General features: G+C 53.0%; 7 protein-coding genes across 7 annotated transcripts; 4 read left to right on the top strand and 3 right to left on the bottom strand.

Moving 5' to 3' along the window:
- The first annotated feature begins 603 nt into the window (after positions 1-603).
- Positions 604-4,126, top strand: BX661DRAFT_187095 (P-loop containing nucleoside triphosphate hydrolase protein). The gene has a single exon (XM_051537148.1). It carries the CDS (start codon positions 716-718, stop codon positions 3,689-3,691), a length of 2,976 nt encoding a protein of 991 aa, XP_051389445.1. The 5' UTR covers positions 604-715; the 3' UTR covers positions 3,692-4,126.
- BX661DRAFT_187094 (multifunctional pyrimidine synthesis protein) lies at positions 3,995-8,076 on the top strand. Its single transcript, XM_051537147.1, has one exon. The coding sequence runs from the start codon at positions 4,333-4,335 to the stop codon at positions 8,002-8,004; it is 3,672 nt and encodes a 1,223-aa protein (XP_051389444.1). The 5' UTR covers positions 3,995-4,332; the 3' UTR covers positions 8,005-8,076.
- A 154-nt stretch (positions 8,077-8,230) lies between these two features.
- Positions 8,231-10,092, bottom strand: BX661DRAFT_187093 (major facilitator superfamily domain-containing protein). The gene has a single exon (XM_051537146.1). The coding sequence runs from the start codon at positions 10,034-10,036 to the stop codon at positions 8,315-8,317; it is 1,722 nt and encodes a 573-aa protein (XP_051389443.1). The 5' UTR covers positions 10,037-10,092; the 3' UTR covers positions 8,231-8,314.
- Positions 10,093-12,562: 2,470 nt separating this feature from the next.
- BX661DRAFT_187092 (uncharacterized protein) lies at positions 12,563-14,814 on the top strand. Its single transcript, XM_051537145.1, has one exon. It carries the CDS (start codon positions 12,766-12,768, stop codon positions 14,779-14,781), a length of 2,016 nt encoding a protein of 671 aa, XP_051389442.1. The 5' UTR covers positions 12,563-12,765; the 3' UTR covers positions 14,782-14,814.
- Positions 14,815-14,830: 16 nt separating this feature from the next.
- Positions 14,831-15,525, bottom strand: BX661DRAFT_187091 (uncharacterized protein). Its single transcript, XM_051537144.1, has one exon. It carries the CDS (start codon positions 15,481-15,483, stop codon positions 14,911-14,913), a length of 573 nt encoding a protein of 190 aa, XP_051389441.1. The 5' UTR covers positions 15,484-15,525; the 3' UTR covers positions 14,831-14,910.
- A 315-nt stretch (positions 15,526-15,840) lies between these two features.
- BX661DRAFT_187090 (uncharacterized protein) lies at positions 15,841-16,918 on the top strand. The gene has a single exon (XM_051537143.1). The coding sequence runs from the start codon at positions 15,996-15,998 to the stop codon at positions 16,842-16,844; it is 849 nt and encodes a 282-aa protein (XP_051389440.1). The 5' UTR covers positions 15,841-15,995; the 3' UTR covers positions 16,845-16,918.
- Positions 16,897-18,531, bottom strand: BX661DRAFT_145844 (iron transport multicopper oxidase FET3; the record flags this gene model as incomplete). The annotated part of the gene is made up of 1 exon (XM_051533139.1): positions 16,897-18,531. One exon carries the CDS (start codon positions 18,529-18,531, stop codon positions 16,897-16,899), a length of 1,635 nt encoding a protein of 544 aa, XP_051389439.1.
- Positions 18,532-18,646: the final 115 nt, after the last annotated feature.

Below are 18,646 nucleotides of genomic sequence, written 5' to 3'. Positions count from 1 at the left end.
CAGTGGATGAAACATTGCCTGAAATCAGACGGAGCATTTGTAACAGATATATTGCGGCAAGTCCAAACATGCGCATCATCTCCAACTGCTTCAAGCAGGGGTTGGTGATTGCTGCTTTGGTTCATGCAAAGAGGGGCAAAAGACGATTAGGACGAATATGCGCAGAATTTGGTCCATGCCTACTGTCCGCAATCAAACGATCAAGAGCCCAGGCAGCACATAATTGAGGTAGCCAATTCTTTTTTCTTACATATATTTTTCATAGTATGGTGGTGTTAACACCTCACTTATTCTCATAGGTTTGAATTCATTTTCGATTAGCTGTCTGAGTAATCAAGTAAGCAAAGCGAAGCGGGGATGATGATGGCTTATATAGTTTTATATTTTAGGCGTGTATGTTTAAATACAACACTGTTAAAGTAATGATTGTCCAAGTAATCGTGTGATCGATGATTTCGTTGACCGAATTAGTTCAATCAGTGCGAGTGCGAGTGGAAGTTGGACAAAGCATTAGGGTTAAATTATGCGCAGTCGCTGGTGCAGTAAGCAAAAAACACTTTTTTTATCCGTAATGTGGAATAAGAGCATCATGTTTTCAATGAATTTTTTTTTTTCCAAAGGGTGTTCTGTTTTTATTATTAGTTATTTTGCTTGTTTATTTTTTGTTCTCTTTTATGTTTTGTATTGATTTAAATTCAGTTATTTATTTAAATTCATGCCTGATAATATAAACAAACGCAAGGCACCAGGCGGATCCCAGCCCAGCACGCCGCTGGCTCGGACCAACAAGCGCAAGGCACCAAAGTCAATCTCGACGCCGGCAATAGGCACGAAGAAGCAAGTAACCAGCATTAAAGTAATCAGTATCAAGCCACCGCAAGTGCCGCGTCTGGATGACGAGAAGAATAATCCAGGTGGGCCGCGGATTCTACGACTCGACGACTACGTCGTGTCGTTCACAAACTCAATGGTTGACGACAAGTATGAAGGAGAGAGCAACAGTGCGGCGAAGCTGGGGGGATTCCAGTCGGCACGCAGCATGATCAAGACTGAGGGCAAGGCAGAGCCGAAGAAAATAAAGAAGCAGAATAAGAAGGAGGAGGGGGCGTTTGCAGTGCGGCTGGACGAGGCGCAGGAGCAGATCACAAAAATGGACATCAACAAGCCGCTGCTGATCGTAGCCGGCGCCGGATCGGGCAAGACGACGACCCTGTGCGCGCGCGTAATTGAGATGATGCGGCAGGGCGTAGCAGCGCAGCAGATTCTGGTGATCACATTCACGAACAAGGCAGCGGACGAGCTAAAGGAGCGCATAGCGCGGTACATGGCGGCGCATGGGATGGACACGACAGACCGGGCCATGGTTCCGTTTGCATCAACGTTCCACTCGTGGTGCTACGGGCTGGTGATGCGCAACCACCTGGTGCTCGGATGGCGCAAGTGCCCGATGGTCGTGGCAGCCGAGTCCGAGCACTTGGCCATCCTGCACATTGCGCTGCGGCAGATCAACAGCGTCCGCCGGCTGCGCCAGTGCGAGGACATTCTGGGCATTGCCGTGCAGGAGAGCGACGCTGAGCGGAGGCTGCTGTGGGCTGACGGCGCCGACGAGCGCTGGAGGAGAGTGGTTGAGCTGACCACGGCCAGGACTGGGTTCAGCGTCGCCGCCATGGTCGACCAGGAGGACGCCAAGCCCAGGGGCCGCAAGTTTGGTGCGAAGGCACAGCAGCAGGCGCAGCAGCGCGTGGCGACGGACGCAGTGTACGCGCACCTGTACGCGCACTCAGGCAAGGCGCGCGGCCTGCCGGACATCGACAGCGAGGTCAGCGATGTGAAATATGGGGCGGTGTTCGCAGGCAAGGACCTGCCCAAGGCCATGATGCAGTTCGTCTACCGCGCAAAGGCGTGCGGCGACACGCCGGACATGTTTCCGGACGTGGAGGCGTCGGTGCTGGCGGCATACAACGGCACACTGCGCAAGTTCGATCTGGTCGACTTTGACGATCTGCTTGCCAGCGCCAACGCGGTGCTGGAGAGCGACGACGTCCTGCGCAGTGTTCGGCAGCAGTTCCCATACCTGCTGGTCGACGAGTTCCAGGATCTCAACCGGCTGCAGATGCGGCTGGTGTTGCGGCTGCAGAGCGGCGTTGGCCGCGTCACGGCTGTGGGTGACGAGCGGCAGAGCATCTTTGCGTTCCGCGGCGCGTCGTGCGAGCACAACTTTGCCGAGTTTCTGGCGGCCTTTGTTGATGCTAACGTCGGCAAGACGGCGGCAGCGCAGGATGAGGGCGCTGGTGCGATGGCCAGTCTGACGCGCAACTACCGGTCGCACCAGAGCATCGTCGACCTGGGCAACATTGTCGCGCGCGATACCGGCCGCGGGTCGCCGCTGCTGGCGCGGCTGCGCGTGCCGCTGACAGCGCAGCCCTCAGCGCTCGTCGTGCCGGTCAACGTGTGGGCCAACGCTGACGCGCACCTCGAGGCCGACCGCATTGTGCGGCGTATCGCGTACCTGCTGCGCAGCGGCGACTGCGCGCCATCGGACATCGCAGTGATTTCGCGTTGCCTCAACTTTGGCAGCTACCGGCCGACCGGCCGCATTGAGCAAGAGCTGCTGCGCGCCGGTATCCCGTTTGTCGTGCGCGGCGGCGCGTCGGCGCTCAAGTCGCCGCGGATGCAGACGATGATGGCGCTGGTGCGCGTCGTGGCCAACCCGGCCGACGACATCGCCTGCGACGTGTGCCTGCGCGACCTGGTCAAGGACATTGGCCCGATTGCGGTCAAGAAGATCCACGCCTTTGATGCGCTGCGTACGCCGCCGCTGCCAGCCTTTGAGCGGCTCGTGGGTGTGTCCAAGGCACAGCTGCTGGCCAAGAACGCGCGCGCGTCGCTCGCGTCCTTCGTCGACTCCGTGCAGCGGTGGCAGGCGGAGGCTGAGGCCGGTAAGGCGACGCTGCGCGAGCTCGTGCGGTCCATGTACGACGTGTACGTTGCCGATGCTGAGGACGACACGGTGCCGGTTGGACAGCCGAAGCAGGGCGCGTGGCCGGCGGACAGGCTGTGGGGGATGCTCGATGCCATTGTTGACTCGCTCAGGGCCACGCCTGGTGCGCTGCCACTGCCGGCGTCTGAGGACGACACGTCGTTTGCGTCGGCGGTGGATATTGACGGGCCGTGCTCGCTAATGCTTGTGCGCGCGTTTTCCAGCCAGCTGTGCATGCTGTCATCGTCAGCCGAGGACAAGGGCCAGCAGACTGCGCCCTTGAGGCCCAGCCCGCTGCTGCCGCATAAGGGCAGTGTGGTCATCACCACGGTGCACCAGGCCAAGGGCCTGGAGTGGGAGCACGTGTTTGTCCCGCACTTCAACGAGAATCTCTTTCCGATGGGCTTCCGCGGTCCGACCCACGCTGACATGGCGCGGTCAACCACGAGCTCGGTGGTGCGCCTGGAGCACGAGGCCCAGCATTTCCGCGAAGAGGGCCGCCTGGCGTACGTGGCGATCACCCGGGCGAAGCATGGCCTGTACATCTCGTCGCTGGGCAGGTACCCTGAGTTCTGGATGGAGAGGTTCCTTGGCGGCCAGTGCACGCCGTCCAGGTATCTGCCGGACATCATGCAGGCACCGCGGAAGGAGACGTACAGTCAGAGCAGGAAGCTCGGCATGGAGAGCATTGAGTCGCTGATGTTCAGGTGAGGGCATCCAGCAGCAGCAGCTTAAGGGAGGAGGGGCTGATCGGGCTGATCAGAGGGATCAAGCCGATCGGTCTAGCGGAGATGGTCCGACGAGCGAGCCGAGTCGGCATTGCTTGAGCCGAACCAACTCCGACGCTGTTCCTTTTTTTGGTCCAATTTTTCTATTTGAATCGATTGTTGTGACTCATTCTGATAAGTTTTTTTTGGGGGTGCGCTCGCATGCTTGTTCACTCACATAATGAAGTGTGCGGCTGTCCCGCCGGTCTGCCTCCCAACCGAGGATTAGCGTGAAAAAGGGAGTAAAGTGACCAAGCAGCAAGCTGGATCAAAATAAAAATTTTTCTACATAAAGGCGCCCAACTTTCCCACCCCCACCCTGCCCCATCCGTCCAACTCCAACAACGAAGTTTTTTTAACCCTTTTTCTTTCTTACATTATCCACTCACTTCCACTCTTTAGTGCGCCACTCCACAAGGACTACCTTCATGGTCTTTATCTATCAACACCAGAACGAAAAGAACGCCAGCGACTACATTGCTGACCAAATTTGGAAGACCCTTATCTGATTCTATTTTTTCTTATTTAAATTTCTCTCACTCTCAACTCTTTTATCTTACAAAGTAATCATTTCCCTCTAAAACCATGCTTAACGCTCGTCGTGTTGCTCTGGCCAAGGCTGCAGCGGCCAAAACCACCAAGTCTGGCCTCTACGCCACCTCCACCACCGCCAAGGCCGCATCGTCGGCTTCTCTGCTGCCGCTGCTAAAGTCAAAGGCTTCCGCCACCCACCTTCAGCGCCGCCAGCTGCATGTGCCGTCGATCTCCCGCTCCTCGTCGTTGCTGGCCACTGCCGCCGCAAAGCTGGCACGCAAGCAGGTCGTGTCCATTGGCCGCCGCAACTTCTCTGGCGCCAGCACGCACGCGTCGGCTGGTACGCCGCCGAACAGCGCCGTGTCGTTTGCCTCGGAGCTGGCTCGCACGGGGGCGAAGCTGGACGTCAAGAAAGTGTTGGTTGTGGGATCCGGCGGTCTGAGCATCGGGCAGGCTGGCGAGTTCGACTACTCGGGATCGCAGGCGATCAAGGCGCTGCGCGAGTCGCAGATCGAGACTGTATTGGTCAACCCCAACATCGCCACGGTGCAGACGTCGCACGAGCTGGCTGACCACGTCTACTTCTCGCCAGTCACCCCAGAGTACCTCGCGCAGATCATCGAGAAGGAGCGCCCCGACGGTATCATGCTGGCCTTTGGCGGCCAGACGGCCCTGAACTGCGGTGTGCAGCTGAACAAGATGGGCATTCTGGACAAGTTCAATGTGCGCGTTCTCGGCACCTCGGTGCGCACGCTGGAGCTGTCGGAGGATCGCGATCTGTTTGCCAAGGCGTTGAAGGCCATTGACATCCCTGTGGCCCACTCGACCGCCGTTAACACCGTGCAGGATGCGCTGGACGCCGCCAAGGAGATCGGGTACCCGGTCATTGTGCGCTCGGCATACGCGCTGGGCGGCCTCGGTTCCGGCTTTGCCGCGTCAGAGTCCGAGCTGCAGTCGCTGGCGAGCCAAAGCTTGTCGCTGTCGCCGCAGATCCTCGTCGAAAAGTCGATGCGCGGCTGGAAGGAGGTCGAGTACGAAGTTGTCCGCGACGCGCTGGACAACTGCGTGACGGTATGCAACATGGAGAACTTCGACCCACTGGGCATCCACACGGGTGACTCGATCGTCGTTGCGCCCAGCCAGACGCTGAGCGACGAGGAGTACCACATGCTGCGCACGGCGGCCATCAAGATCGTCCGCCACATGGGTGTCGTCGGCGAGTGCAACGTACAGTACGCGCTGAATCCCGAGAGCCTCGAGTACTGCGTTATTGAGATGAACGCGCGCCTCAGCCGCAGCTCGGCGCTGGCGTCTAAGGCCACCGGATACCCGCTGGCGTTTGTCGCTGCCAAGATCGGCCTTGGCTGGACGCTGCCCGAGCTGCAGAACAGTGTCACGACGACGACGACCGCGTGCTTCGAGCCCAGCCTGGATTACGTTGTCACCAAGATCCCGCGCTGGGACCTGAGCAAGTTTAACCACGTCAGTCGCGACATTGGCTCCTGCATGAAGTCTGTCGGCGAGGTCATGGCCATCGGCCGCACGTTCGAGGAGAGTCTGCAAAAGGCCATCCGCTCGGTCGACCCGTCGTTCGCCGGCTTCTCGCCCATTGCCGAGTGCCTGCCCAAGTCCACTGAGGAGCTCGAGGACATGCTGCGCAACCCGACCGACCGCCGCCTGTTCTACCTGGCGTACGCCATGATCGAGAAGGACTATGGCGTTGAGCAGCTGCACAGCCTCACACGCATTGACCGCTGGTTCCTGTACAAGCTCGAGAACATCTGCCGCGTGCACAAGGCCCTGCAGCAGCCGCACCAGACCCTGCAGAACCTCGAGCGCGCCGACCTCGAGATCGCCAAGCGCATGGGCTTTTCGGATCAGCACATCGCCGGGCTTCTCAGCGCCGGCGCCAGCGCCCTGCCCAAGGTCAGCGAGGACGAGGTGCGCGCGCGCCGCCAGCAGTTTGGGCTGCGCCCCTTTGCCAAGCGCATCGACACGCTGGCCGGCGAGTTCCCCGCGCCAACCAACTACCTGTACACGACCTACAACGCAGCGACGAGCGACGTGACCTTTGACGAGCACGGCACCATGGTGCTGGGCTCCGGCGTTTACCGCATTGGTTCGTCGGTTGAGTTTGACTGGTGCGGCGTATCGGCCATCCGCGCGCTGCGCCAGCTCGGCCACAAGACCATCATGGTCAACTACAACCCCGAGACCGTATCGACCGATTTTGACGAATGCGACCGCCTATACTTTGACGAGCTGAGCTACGAGCGCGTACGCGACATCTACGAGATGGAGAACTCTGGCGGTGTCATCGTCAGCGTCGGCGGCCAGCTTCCGCAGAACATTGCGCTGCGCCTGCACAAGAACGACGTCAAGGTGCTGGGCACCAGCCCGGAGCGCATTGATGCCGCCGAGGACCGGCACCAGTTCAGCACCATCCTCGACAGCATCGGCGTGGACCAGCCTGCGTGGAAGGAGCTGGTCAGCGTCGCCGACGCAGAGAACTTTGCCGACACCGTCGGCTACCCTGTGCTCATCCGCCCATCGTATGTGCTGTCCGGTGCCGCGATGAACGTCGCCTACGACGCCGAGTCGCTGCGCAGCCACCTGCAGCTGGCCGCGTCGGTCAGCCCCGAGCACCCCGTTGTCGTGACCAAGTTCATTCTGGGAGCGCGTGAGCTTGACATTGACGCTGTTGCCCACAACGGCAAGCTCATTGTGCACGCCGTCAGCGAGCACATTGAGGACGCCGGTGTGCACTCGGGCGACGCGTCGCTGATCCTGCCGCCGGCCAACCTGGCGCCCGAAGTCATGAAGCGCGTGCGCATTATCGGCGACAAGGTGGCCAAGGCCTTTGAAATCTCGGGTCCCTTCAACATGCAGATCATTCTGCAGCAGGACCCGGCCGGCGGCGAGCCCCTGCTCAAGGTCATCGAGTGCAACTTGCGTGCCTCGCGGTCGTTCCCCTTCGTGTCCAAGGTTCTTGACACGAACTTTGTCGAGGCCGCCACGCGCGCCATCGTCGGTGAGGGCGTGCCCGAGGCGCGCGACCTGATGCAGGACGGCAATGCCACGTGGCCCTACACTGCCATCAAGGTGCCGCAGTTCAGCTGGACGCGTCTGGCCGGTGCCGATCCGTTCCTGGGCGTCGAGATGTCGTCGACCGGCGAGGTCGCCTGCTTCGGCAAGACGCCCGAGGAGGCCTACCTGGTGTCGCTCATGTCGACCAACGGCTTCCGCCTGCCCATTCCCGGCAAGTCTGTCTACGTCGGCATGGACGATCTGACTGATAAGCGCATTGTCCGGAAGGTCGCCAAGCACTTTGACCAGGCCGGCTACCCCATCCTGACCGACAGCGCCGAGACCGCCGGCGTTCTGGCCGAGGCTGGCGTCGATGCCAAGGTGGTCAAGCTCGACTACGCCAACCGCCGCACGCTGCGCGACGCCGTGTCCAACAGCAACATCGACCTTGTTGTTAACCTGGCCAAGCACCGCCCGAAGGACAACTTGGACGCTAACTATGGCATGCGCCGCATGGCTGTCGATTTTGGCCTGTCCCTGGTCAACGACCAGCGGTGCGCTGAGATGCTCGTTGATGCGCTCAAGGCCCTGCCCGAGGGCGCTGCGACCGCCGAGTTTGGCTCGCAGAAGCTCAACATCCATACCCCCGTCGACGTCAAGACCTGGCAGGAGTACCTCGACATGAAGAAGAACTAGGTCATTTTAATTTTATTCTTTCGTGTTATCTTTTTGTTACAAAACTCCCAATGAATCATTCTGAATTATTCCTACGCACAACAAAAATACACTTTTCTTTTTGTTTGCAGTCCGTCCCGTATTCGCTGGGCTTTAGTGAAGGTAAATAATTTAAAGAATAAATATTCTATAGACCGCCAAAAGATTCAAATGCCACGCCCAAGACTGCAGTCAAGAGAGAATCTTGATGATCCAAAGACTGGTGCAGCATCCAAGCGCAACAAGGCTGGATAATTTTTATTATATTCTAAAATTGTAACCTTATTTTTTATTACTCGCCAGCAAATAAATTTGTGCCGGCACGCAGTGGAATATGTTTGAGCGGCAACGTCAACAAGAAGCTGACAAACGCGAACGGAACCGTCGCGATAAACACTTTGCGCAAAGCCAGCACGTATACATGAATGAACTGTGTGCGCACATCCTCAGGCATAGTCGTATTCCGGTAAATAGCGCTCTGGTCATTAATCGAGCTCATAAAGTCCTGGGCGTACATGGGGTAAGCGATTGCGAGCGCTGACAATCTGGGCAATAAATCGTTCTGGAAGATGGTCTGCAGTATGGCGACGCCGATGCTGGATCCGAGGACCCGCATGAAGAGAAACAGCGTGGTGGATAAGGCCATATCCTCTGTTTTGGATGCTGTTTGAACGACAATAAGAAGAATCTGGATGTTGAAGCCGAGGCCTGCACCCATGATTAACATGTATCCGATCTGCTTTGCCTTGCTGATATTCTCGTCGAATAGAACCATTAGTCCAGATCCAACGACAAACATAGCGGTTCCGACAATGGCCATGGCGCGGTACTTGCCTGTTCTCATGACCAAGAATCCCGAAGCCACCGAAACCAGTGAGACGCCGAGCAAGTACGGTAAAAGGTGCAGGCCACCGCTAATAGAGCTGGAGTTTTTGACGATCGTGTACCAAATTGGCACAAAGAACAAGGGCGAGAACATGGCAATGCCCATGAAGAACTGGCCCAGAACAGACACGCTGACGTTGCGGTTGCGGAACAATCTCAGCGGCACCGTGGGCACGGCCCTGGTCTTCCACTCGACCAATATGAAGAGGCCCAGCATGATGATGCCAAACACGAGCAAGCAGATGACGCGCGCGGATTTCCATGGTAAGGATCTGCCGGCCCATGTCAGCGCCAGGAGTATCATGACGATGCCACCAATTAGGACCAGAGACCCCAAAAGGTCGACCGTCTTGAGCTTTTCCCAGAACGAGCCCGTGGGCTGCGGTAGCCGCAGGAACAATATGACAATGATGAGCACGATGCCGGAAATGGGCAGGTTGATGTAGAACGCCCAGCGCCAAGTGACCTTGTCCGAAAACACACCACCAAGGACAGGGCCAATGACCGAGGCAATGGACCACACGGCGCCCAAGACACCCAGATACGCCGGCCGCTCTTCCTCGGATGTCACATCGGAGATGATGATAAACACAAGGGCCATAAGACCGGCGCCACCGACCCCTTGCAGCGCGCGTCCGAAAATAAGCATGCCCATGCTGCTAGCACCGCCACAGACGCCGCTGCCAACCATGAAAATCACAATCGCGCTAATAAGCGTCGGCACGCGGCCGAATGTGTCGCTGAGGCGGCCATATAGCGGCTGCAGGGCTGTTGTTGTCAGCATGTAGGCGGTTGCGATCCAGGTTGCCTGGGACAGCGCCTTGAATTGCTCTGAAATCTTGGGAATTGCCGTGGTTACAATGGTCATGTCCAGGGCGGCCATGAGCATAGTCAAAGCAAGACAAATGAATACGACTGTACGGCGGAACGGCGATATTTGCGAGGCAATGGAGGGCAAGGTAAGGTTGGATCCCTTGTCAGTGCCATTGGACGATTTTTTGATGACGATTGGCGTCGGCTGATTCGGCTGCTTCTCAATATCGGTGACTGGTGCGGTGTCTGTGCTAATATGCGAACGGACGGTGCTCGGAGACAGGGACTGGCCAGAATTATTAGCCTTGTCGGCCATTATAATAGTAATGATAGATAATAAACTGGTGGAATATTGGAAGAATAAAGCGCTGCTGCAAAAAATGATATACAATTAAGAATGGCGAGCGTAGCTGGCAAGCATGTTTTATAATGTAGCGTCTGAATTTTTTATTACTGTTTGCATTAAAATTCGTTGGTTCAGACACGTTTGGTACGTTCCAATGTGGCTCTGCGAATGCGACCATACATGAGGGAGCGCGCCAAATAAAATAGACATTTTGTAATCAAGACTGACTGTTGTGTTGTGTTGTTCATTGTATATTCTTTCATGAGCTATGTTTGAGCAGTTGCACAAATGCTAAAAATATATTTAAACTGCGCTACTGTTTTATTCGTTTAAACAGGTTCCTGAGCGGTGTTTTTTTGAGGGAGCGCCGAATTATTTCCGACACTGGAAATTAAAGGTAAAAAAAGTATAATGTCAGCATGAATTTTTATAATTTAATGGTTGCTTCCATGTTCCTGCCCCTTAATTAATTTTGCAAGGCATTGTTCTGTTAAAATTATAAAATTTTGGTATACAGCTTCTTGTTTTTTTTTCCACGGCAGCCACTCGAAACAATTGCGCCCTAATTTAAAAATAACCAACAGTGAAAGTAAGCAGTAACCCCATTATCTACTTGCTTAAAAACCTAGCGGTCCATTGTAACCAAAATAAATACAAATGGTCCAAGGAAATAGTAAGGGAAACATTATGAGCTTTGTTGACAGTATTGCTTTCCCAGCATGTGATAATAGTAATTTAAATTTATGCTTAATTTAGATTGCTTAAATCAAACATGTAATATTGTTGTGGAGTTGAGTTCGGGAATTTTTGCTGTTGTTGTTGTTGTCTAAATATGCTATAGCGGACAACCATTGCGCAGTGTAATGAGCATTCATCATTTATACAATACGAAATATTATTTTCTCAATTGGAAATTGTTACTTTTGTTTCAATGGCCCGCCCTCCAGGGTCTGCCTTCTCAATCACTCATTCACAATCATTATTCTATTCACTTCGCATATTTCATTTCCTTTTACTGGTGTTATTGTTATTTTAAATAATGAATGCAATTCCTATATTTTTGAATGAATATCGGCCAATTGATATGATAATGAATGCAGGGTAAAAATCATGATAAACGTAGATATTGCTTAAATATTCTGATATCTTGATGGGCAAAAATTGGCGCGATTAAAGATTTGTTCGTCCAAAGATTTGCTCAACTCAATGGAGTCTTTTGTGGCCCCGGAGATGGAATAGGAGCTGGCTAAAGCATTTGGCAATAAAGTTGCACGTCGGGCACTTGAACAGAGCTTGGGCAGTAGCGTGTGAGTGCTGAGACGAGTGGTCAATACAGACCATTATTGGTTGTTTCGAAATGTGCAGTCTGCAGTTAAAAAATATGAAGAGCAAAGGCGTTGTCGAAAGAAAAAATAAAGGTGATCTGTGCCGCTGGGTTTATATACAAATTTGATGGAAAAGAAAATTGTTTCTTATTTAGTCAGCAACACGGAGATATATTTACATCTTTTACCAATCTACACCAAATAAATTAAACAAAAAAACCCGCAATATGTTTTAAAAGCTGCGGGTTATTTCATGATAAGGGGGGTTCAGACACAACGATGAACGAATGTTGATGTAAAGTGAGTGGCCACAATGATTCACATTTTTCTTTATTTACAATTTATAAGCACCATGAATACACTCTGTTGCAGATTAAATTAGAGCATGTCATTTGCTTCTGACATTAACGTACACACATGCTGCGCAAATGATTCTTTTTTATTCGGTATTTTTTTACGCCAAAATATTTAAATAACCAACTTTTTTTAGAAATAACAGCCAGCGAGAAAAATGTCTAAAATTTCATTCAAATTTCATTCAAATTTCTTTCTCGTCTTTGAACCCTTGCATGGTTTTCCCTTTTTGTCGTTTACCACCGGGGGGGGGGGGGGGGGGAGGTCCGTTTCTTGTGTTGGTTTTGTTATTATTATCTTATTGCATCACTGTGTTCGCATCATAATGAGAAACAGACATGCAGATCTCAGTATATAATCGCGTGCACAATCAGGCCCAATCTTTTTTAGCGCCGTTTGCTGGGTGCTTTGCTTTATTATTTCAGAGCAGTTGGCTGAAAGGAAAATGAAAATGGGGGTGAAAAGAAAAATATTAATCAAATAACAGACAAAAAGGGTCTTGTCAATTACTTACTAAAAAAGGCTGTTGTGTTGTCAAAGGCTTTAATTTCTCATTTAAAAATAACGTCATGAGTTCCCTGTGAGCTTGTGCAGTTGCTGAGCAATATTGGCTTTTTTGGGGGAGGCCTTTGTGGTTGGGTCTATTTTTGCCTTTGTGTCTATCTCGCACCCCCGCGCGTTAAACCATGCGGAGAGGCAAGCGACATTGTTTTTCTGTCTTTGTGAGTCCAAATTTTTCATATATTTTTTGGAGGACAATGCCAAGCAAAATAAAAAATAAATTAATTAGTGAAACTGGCTTAAAAAAACCCCCAATAAAATACCCGCCCACCCTTGATTGAATTTTTCTTCTTACTTTTGTTTCTACGTTCTTTTTCCTATTTCCAATTTAATCCTACACTTTATTTTCTCTCCTCTTATTCATTTGTACATTCTGTCTTATTCAAAAGCCATTCTACACAAACAGCAACGACAAGCCCAGAACAGGCTCATCCATTTTTCTCTACATAACGACAAATAATGAAAACGGCAGCAGACCACGATAAAAATGGCAAACAGCCAGCCTTGAAAGAAACTTTGGCACACGACACCGACGACGTAAATTCACATTCACTAAGAGCTGAGGGCAGCACAAATTCAAGGCCCGACCATGAACAGGCTGCCACAACAATTGAGGCAGCCAATGACGATGTCATCAATGCAGATATCGCAGAGTCCAGGCAGTATAAGCAGAGCGAGCAGCAGCAGCAGGCGTCAAGTGCTGCAAGCATGAATGGCGGCCGCAGAGTCAGCTGGCTGTCTCCTGAAAGGGAGGGGAATTTGCACGTGGCTGCTCGGCCTTTAGAAGGGGCGTCGAGCACCAGAAGCGAGGATAATACAGAGGCGCCAGCGGTGCCAATGCCTGTGGCTGCCGTTAGCGGGTTGCAACGGGCGTCGGCGGACGATAATCAGCGGGAGAGCGACTCATTGGCCGGAGACCACTCGACAACGAGCTCTTTGTACGATGAGTCCTTGTTCATCGTTGGCAGCGGCGCAACCGGCACTGGCATCAACGGCATATTGCTCCCAATGAGTGGCAGCAGCGGTCCCGGAATAAGCAGTGCACGCAGTGGGACGCTGAGCCCGCAGTACACGTTGGTCAATAGCGATGGCGCCAGCATGCGGGTGCACACGGGGAGTATTCGCGAGCGCAACCTTAACCGCCGCATTTCGGCCATTCATGAGGACGATTCAGACGCGTATCCAGAGAGTCGTCGCTCGGACTCGATGTTGTTTATGCAGACGTTGTCGCCGTCGCAGTCGCAGCGGCGGCGATACCCGTTGCATTCGCAGCCCACTAGCCAGCCCAGTCAAGGACAGGGTTACGGCCAGGGCCAGCGCCGATCGCGGCGCATGTCGGAGGATGATCTCAGCATGTTTACATATGGTGGTGCTAGCGCGGATACCCCCGGTATGCGGTTGATGGCAGAGTCAGACCATCTGTCGATGATCTCGGGTATCAGCGAGGGCGGCGCATCGACAACACGCGTGCGGATGGCTACAGATCTCGCCTACAATGCCTTGAGGATTGGGCCTAGCGAAAACTACTCACTGTTTGGATACGGTGGCGGCCAGCATCGCGCCATGTCTTTTGCCACGTCGAGCGATCCTGGGCTGCCCAACACGGGCTCGTTCTACGACTATTATCTTGGCCCAGAGGGCGATCCTCCCAACTCAGGCTGGATGCAGGATGGCCACAACAACAACAACAGGGACAGCGACAGCGATGCTGATGATGGCGATATTGTCAGCTTGATACGCAGCGACATTGCCGTGTACGGCGGCGCCGGCGACGATGTAAAGTTCCCGTTTTTGCCCGACAACTTTAGCGAGTTCAGCGGCTCTATAGTCTACTCGCCAGGCGGGGCTCTGTCAGTCGACGTCGAAAGGCTTTCTCGTGACCACTCTGAGTTTTCGTATGTTTCGCCCGCGTACCACTACCAGTTGCAGCAACAACAAGCACAGCAGCAGCAAGAACGCCAGCAACAAGCGCAGGACTTTCAGAACCAGCAGATCCAGCGTTACAAGCCGCAGACTAAGCTCAGGAAGAAGGGCAAGAACGCTGTGCCTAATGGCGATACCGCCGGTAGGGATAGAGCTGTGGGCAGTGGCAGCGGTAGTGGGAATTCAGCATCAGCCAATGTTTCGCCTCGCCAAAGATGGACGAGAAACTTGGGTCCGGTCAGTCCTAAGACCCCGGGGCCTATGTACCATCGGTATAGCCGGAGGCTCCGTCACCAGTCGGCCAGCGATACGTACCATTCGGCGTCCCATACTGCAGCACAGGTAGCTGCAGCATCGCGGGCTGTAGAGGCAGCGGCGGCAGCCCATGCGGCGGCGGCTGCTGCTGTTGCTGCCGCCGCGAGTAATGGGAGCGCTGGAAGTAGCAGCAGCCCACAGTCCCAGGGCGTTAGATCCCATGATTCTGCTTCTGCTGCTGCAATTCGGCCAAATGCCATTATGAGGTTTTTCAAGCGTATTGCGCCCAAGAACTAGACCATTTTTTGCTATTGATTTTTCCATTGATAATGAAAAATTTTAAAATTTTTTTTTTCAAATATTGATAGATGAATACAAATCAATTCGAAAACAGATAGCAAAAGTTACCAATGTGCATGCCTTAATTTAATCAAGTTTCTTGTCGCTTGTCTCGTGAAAATTGTTTCGCAGCGACATTTGCTCGAGTGCATCGGCCAAGTCAATAGAATCATCATTGTCGTAGTTATTTTCTGTGCCATTATCAGCAACAACAGCAACGACCTTTGCCGGCGTCTGGGCACTCTTGTCTTCAGAATCGCTCTTTGACAGCAATTCCTTTGGCACACGAAGATGCGGAGGAATGTATTTGCGCACCGGCTTGACGACAGGCTTGTCTTCTGCGTTTGATACAGGCTGAGGCTGCGACGGGGATTTAGTTTGAGTGTCAATTGCAATTTTGTCTATGGGGCCATTTGCAGGCTTATTCTCGCATAACAAGTCCAGACTTTGGCACTGTACTACTGGAATTGCCTCTGGTGCCTGTTTGGCGGCTGTTTCTTGGACTTTTTCTTCCTGATGACTCGGCTGCCTGCGCTGTGATGGCGGAGTGTACTTGGGAGCAAGCTCCTTTTGCACGTATCCTGGTCGAATCCTGCGCTCCTTTCTCACAGTTCCGTCTGCCCGTACCGAAGCTGGAATGACATTTGCGTTGTCTGACATGTGGTTTGAAGTGGCGATAGTTAAATAACACTAAAGTATAATGTCGGTGATATATCCCAATTTTTTTACTCTAGAACATTTAATAATGTTATATAACTCTCTGAATAAAGGGAACTTGCACATGTGCTGTATGATTTTTTTATTGCGCAAATCAATGAATCTATTTTCTCGCTCTGTTTTTTTGTTTGTTTGCGCAAGTTGCACAGCAATCGCTTTGTGCAGCGATCAGCAAATATAATAGCTATTCTTAACATTAGTCAATCCTCACCCAGCGAGTTGATTGGCTAATTGACTGGCCCTTACCCTGCAATCACAAGGTATTTTCCCGCAACTTTTTTTTAATTAAAATTTGTCTCCCTCGTCCTTTGCAAAACTGCTATAAGCAATTTGCTTGAGCCCACCGTTTTTTTGTGTTAGCACAGGCAATATCGCACCAATTTTCATATCTCCTCTTTTCTTTCGCCAAATAATTTATTTGCCCTTTTTCTGCACTTTTCGTTATAACAAAAAAAATGGATTTCAACAAGCTCGTCGGCGCTGCCACCTCTGCGTACAGCAAGTACCAAGAGGGCCACAAGGATGGTGATAACAACTCCAACAACTACGGCAACGAGAACAGCTCGAACAACTATGGCAACTCGAACAACTATGGCAACGAGAACGAAGGGGACAGAATGGCCTCTCCCAGCCAGTACAAGGGCGGAAACAACGACCAGACCAACGAGAGTTACAACAGCAACGATGGTAACTCTGGCTACAACAACCAGAACTCATCTTCGGGAGGCAGCCAGAGCGGCTTTGACATCAGCAAGATTGCGTCTATGGCTTCTGGCCTCCTTGGCGGGAGCAGCCACGGCAACAGCAGCAGCAACAACGACGGTGGCAACCAGAGCAGCGGCTCGCTCGATATCGGCAGCCTTGCTTCCATGGCCTCGGGTTTCCTCGGCGGCAACAGGGAGAGCAGTAACAACAGCGGCGGCGGCAGCGCCGACCTGATGTCGTCTGCTCTCAAGCTGGCCACAGGCAACAGTGGGTTCAACCAGGGTAACACCGGCAAGAGCGAGATGCTGTCCAACTTTAGCAGCATTTTTGGCGGAGGCAGCAGCGGCAGCGGTAACATGGCCGATCAGGGCCAGAAGGCAATGGGGCTTGCAGCTGCGTACATGGCGCTCCAGAAGTTCCAGGGCGGTGGCAGCAGCTCCGGCGGAGGCCAGAACCAGCTTGTTGCACTGGCCATGTCGGAGGCCAAGAAGCTGTTTGGCCAGCACTCCGAGCAGGGTGGCAGTGCCAACGAGAAGGAGACCCTAGCCACTGCCGCCCAGGCCGCCATGAAGCTGTTTAGCTCGCCGGGCAACCACTAAACCAAAGACAAAAATTTTTACAATTTTGCAAACGAAAAGTTATAAATAAAAATTAGAGTCCAGCTATCGGAAAGGGGCCGTGCACCTCACTGTGCATGTCCAGCCCATGTCGGCCCATTGCGTTGCCTTGTGTCGGAACTCCCATATAATCGCAGTTCTGCCTGAGCTGCTGTGGCAGCGTGGTGTTGGCAGCAATCCTGAACGGGGCCTCGACAAAGGTCATAGCCAGTCCTTGTTCAGCGTGGAACTGCATGTGGCAGTGGAACAGCCAGACCCCCGGGTTATCAGCACGGAACCGGACAATCGCGTATGCCATCGGCGGAACCGTAATTGTGTCTCTGCGGATGGGGAATTTCGCAGCCGCAATGCGATTCTTCTGGTTCCTGTCTATTGTGCCTCGGGCCATGATGAAGAAGTTGTGGCCGTGGAGGTGGAACGGGTGCGAGTTGACGTCGAGATTGAAGATGGCGACTTCGACGTCCGTCAGTGGGTCCAGGACCACTGGGTTGGACTTGAACCCGTAGACATCGGGGTAGTACGCCTGGAATCCTGTGGTCAGTGCCGTGACGAGCGATGGCACGATAGGCGGATTATACGTCCGGTTATTGAAGGCCAAGTGCTCCCTACGGTCATCGAATATTGACGTGTGCACTTCGAGCGGTACCCATTTGTGCACACCTGGTGGCGGGGTCCTTTCGATCGGCACCAGGTCGATGTCCTCGAAAAAGTCCCAGTCCACAGAGCTCCTCGCAGTGTCGTTCTTTAATTCGGCGTCGGGCGAATACTCGACGATCCCCATGTACGGGATTTCGGATCGAGCAACGCCCAGCTGAATGTCAGTGAAGATGTCAGCGTGGTAGACGTAGTTGAACTGAGTTGTGTTTTTGGCTGTCACCAGCACCGATACGCGTTGACCAACCGACAACTGCATGCTGTTGACTTCCTTGATTTCAGTATCGACTCCGTCGACCTCGATGACCTGGAGCTTGTGATCCTCGATGCCAAAGCGCACCATGGCAGTGCCGGACACGTTGATCAGCCGTAGCCTATACTTTTTGCCAGGCCGCATCTCCAATTTTGTTTGGTTTGTGTTTTGGCCACCAACGCTGTTAATAAGCATTTGGGGTTGGAATGGCGCAGTACGGATTCTCTCACTGGTGCTCAGCAATTGATCGCGTATGTCGCGCGATGAGCGGTTATACCACGCCTCCAGCATGACCACAATGTCCTTGTCGTAATCGTAGTGCTCCTTCGGCGGATGGCTTATCAGCGGTGTGCGCAACCCGTCGACGTATTGCGCCATGTAGTGGCTGTGTATCCAGTACGTTCCTGTCTGCGTCACGTTTATTTCATACGAGTACGTGCTGTTTGGCGCTATACCGCATTCGGTGGCGCCGACCGCGCCGTCGTAAAAGTTGGTGCCATTTTGGAAGAAACCGTGCGTGTGTAGGGATGTGGCCTCGTCTAAAGAGTTGTGCGCGTTTATTATTAGCGTGTCTCCGAGGTTGACGTGCACTGTGGGTGGTGGCCATTTGCCATTGACGCCGATGACCCGCCGCTCGCTCTGGTTGTCGGGGCTTGCCTGCACGTATGTCAGGTCCCAGTCGAGAACTATGCGCTTGGCAAAGATAAAGCTCGTGAAAAGAAGCAGAAACAAGAAACAATTGCAGTGTAAAAATTTAGACATACTATCAAGCACTAATGTTCTTTTTAATAAAATGGAATGTAATAATAAAAAACATTTGTTTGGTACGTAATGCCAAAAAAGTTTAAATACTCACTCGCTTCTAGTTGCAATACAA

The sequence above is a fragment of the Kickxella alabastrina genome (assembly GCF_025024165.1).
Source record: "Kickxella alabastrina strain RSA 675 chromosome Unknown BX661scaffold_24, whole genome shotgun sequence".
Taxonomy (NCBI): domain Eukaryota; kingdom Fungi; phylum Kickxellomycota; class Kickxellomycetes; order Kickxellales; family Kickxellaceae; genus Kickxella; species Kickxella alabastrina.
This window is presented reverse-complemented; position numbering and strand designations above follow the sequence as displayed.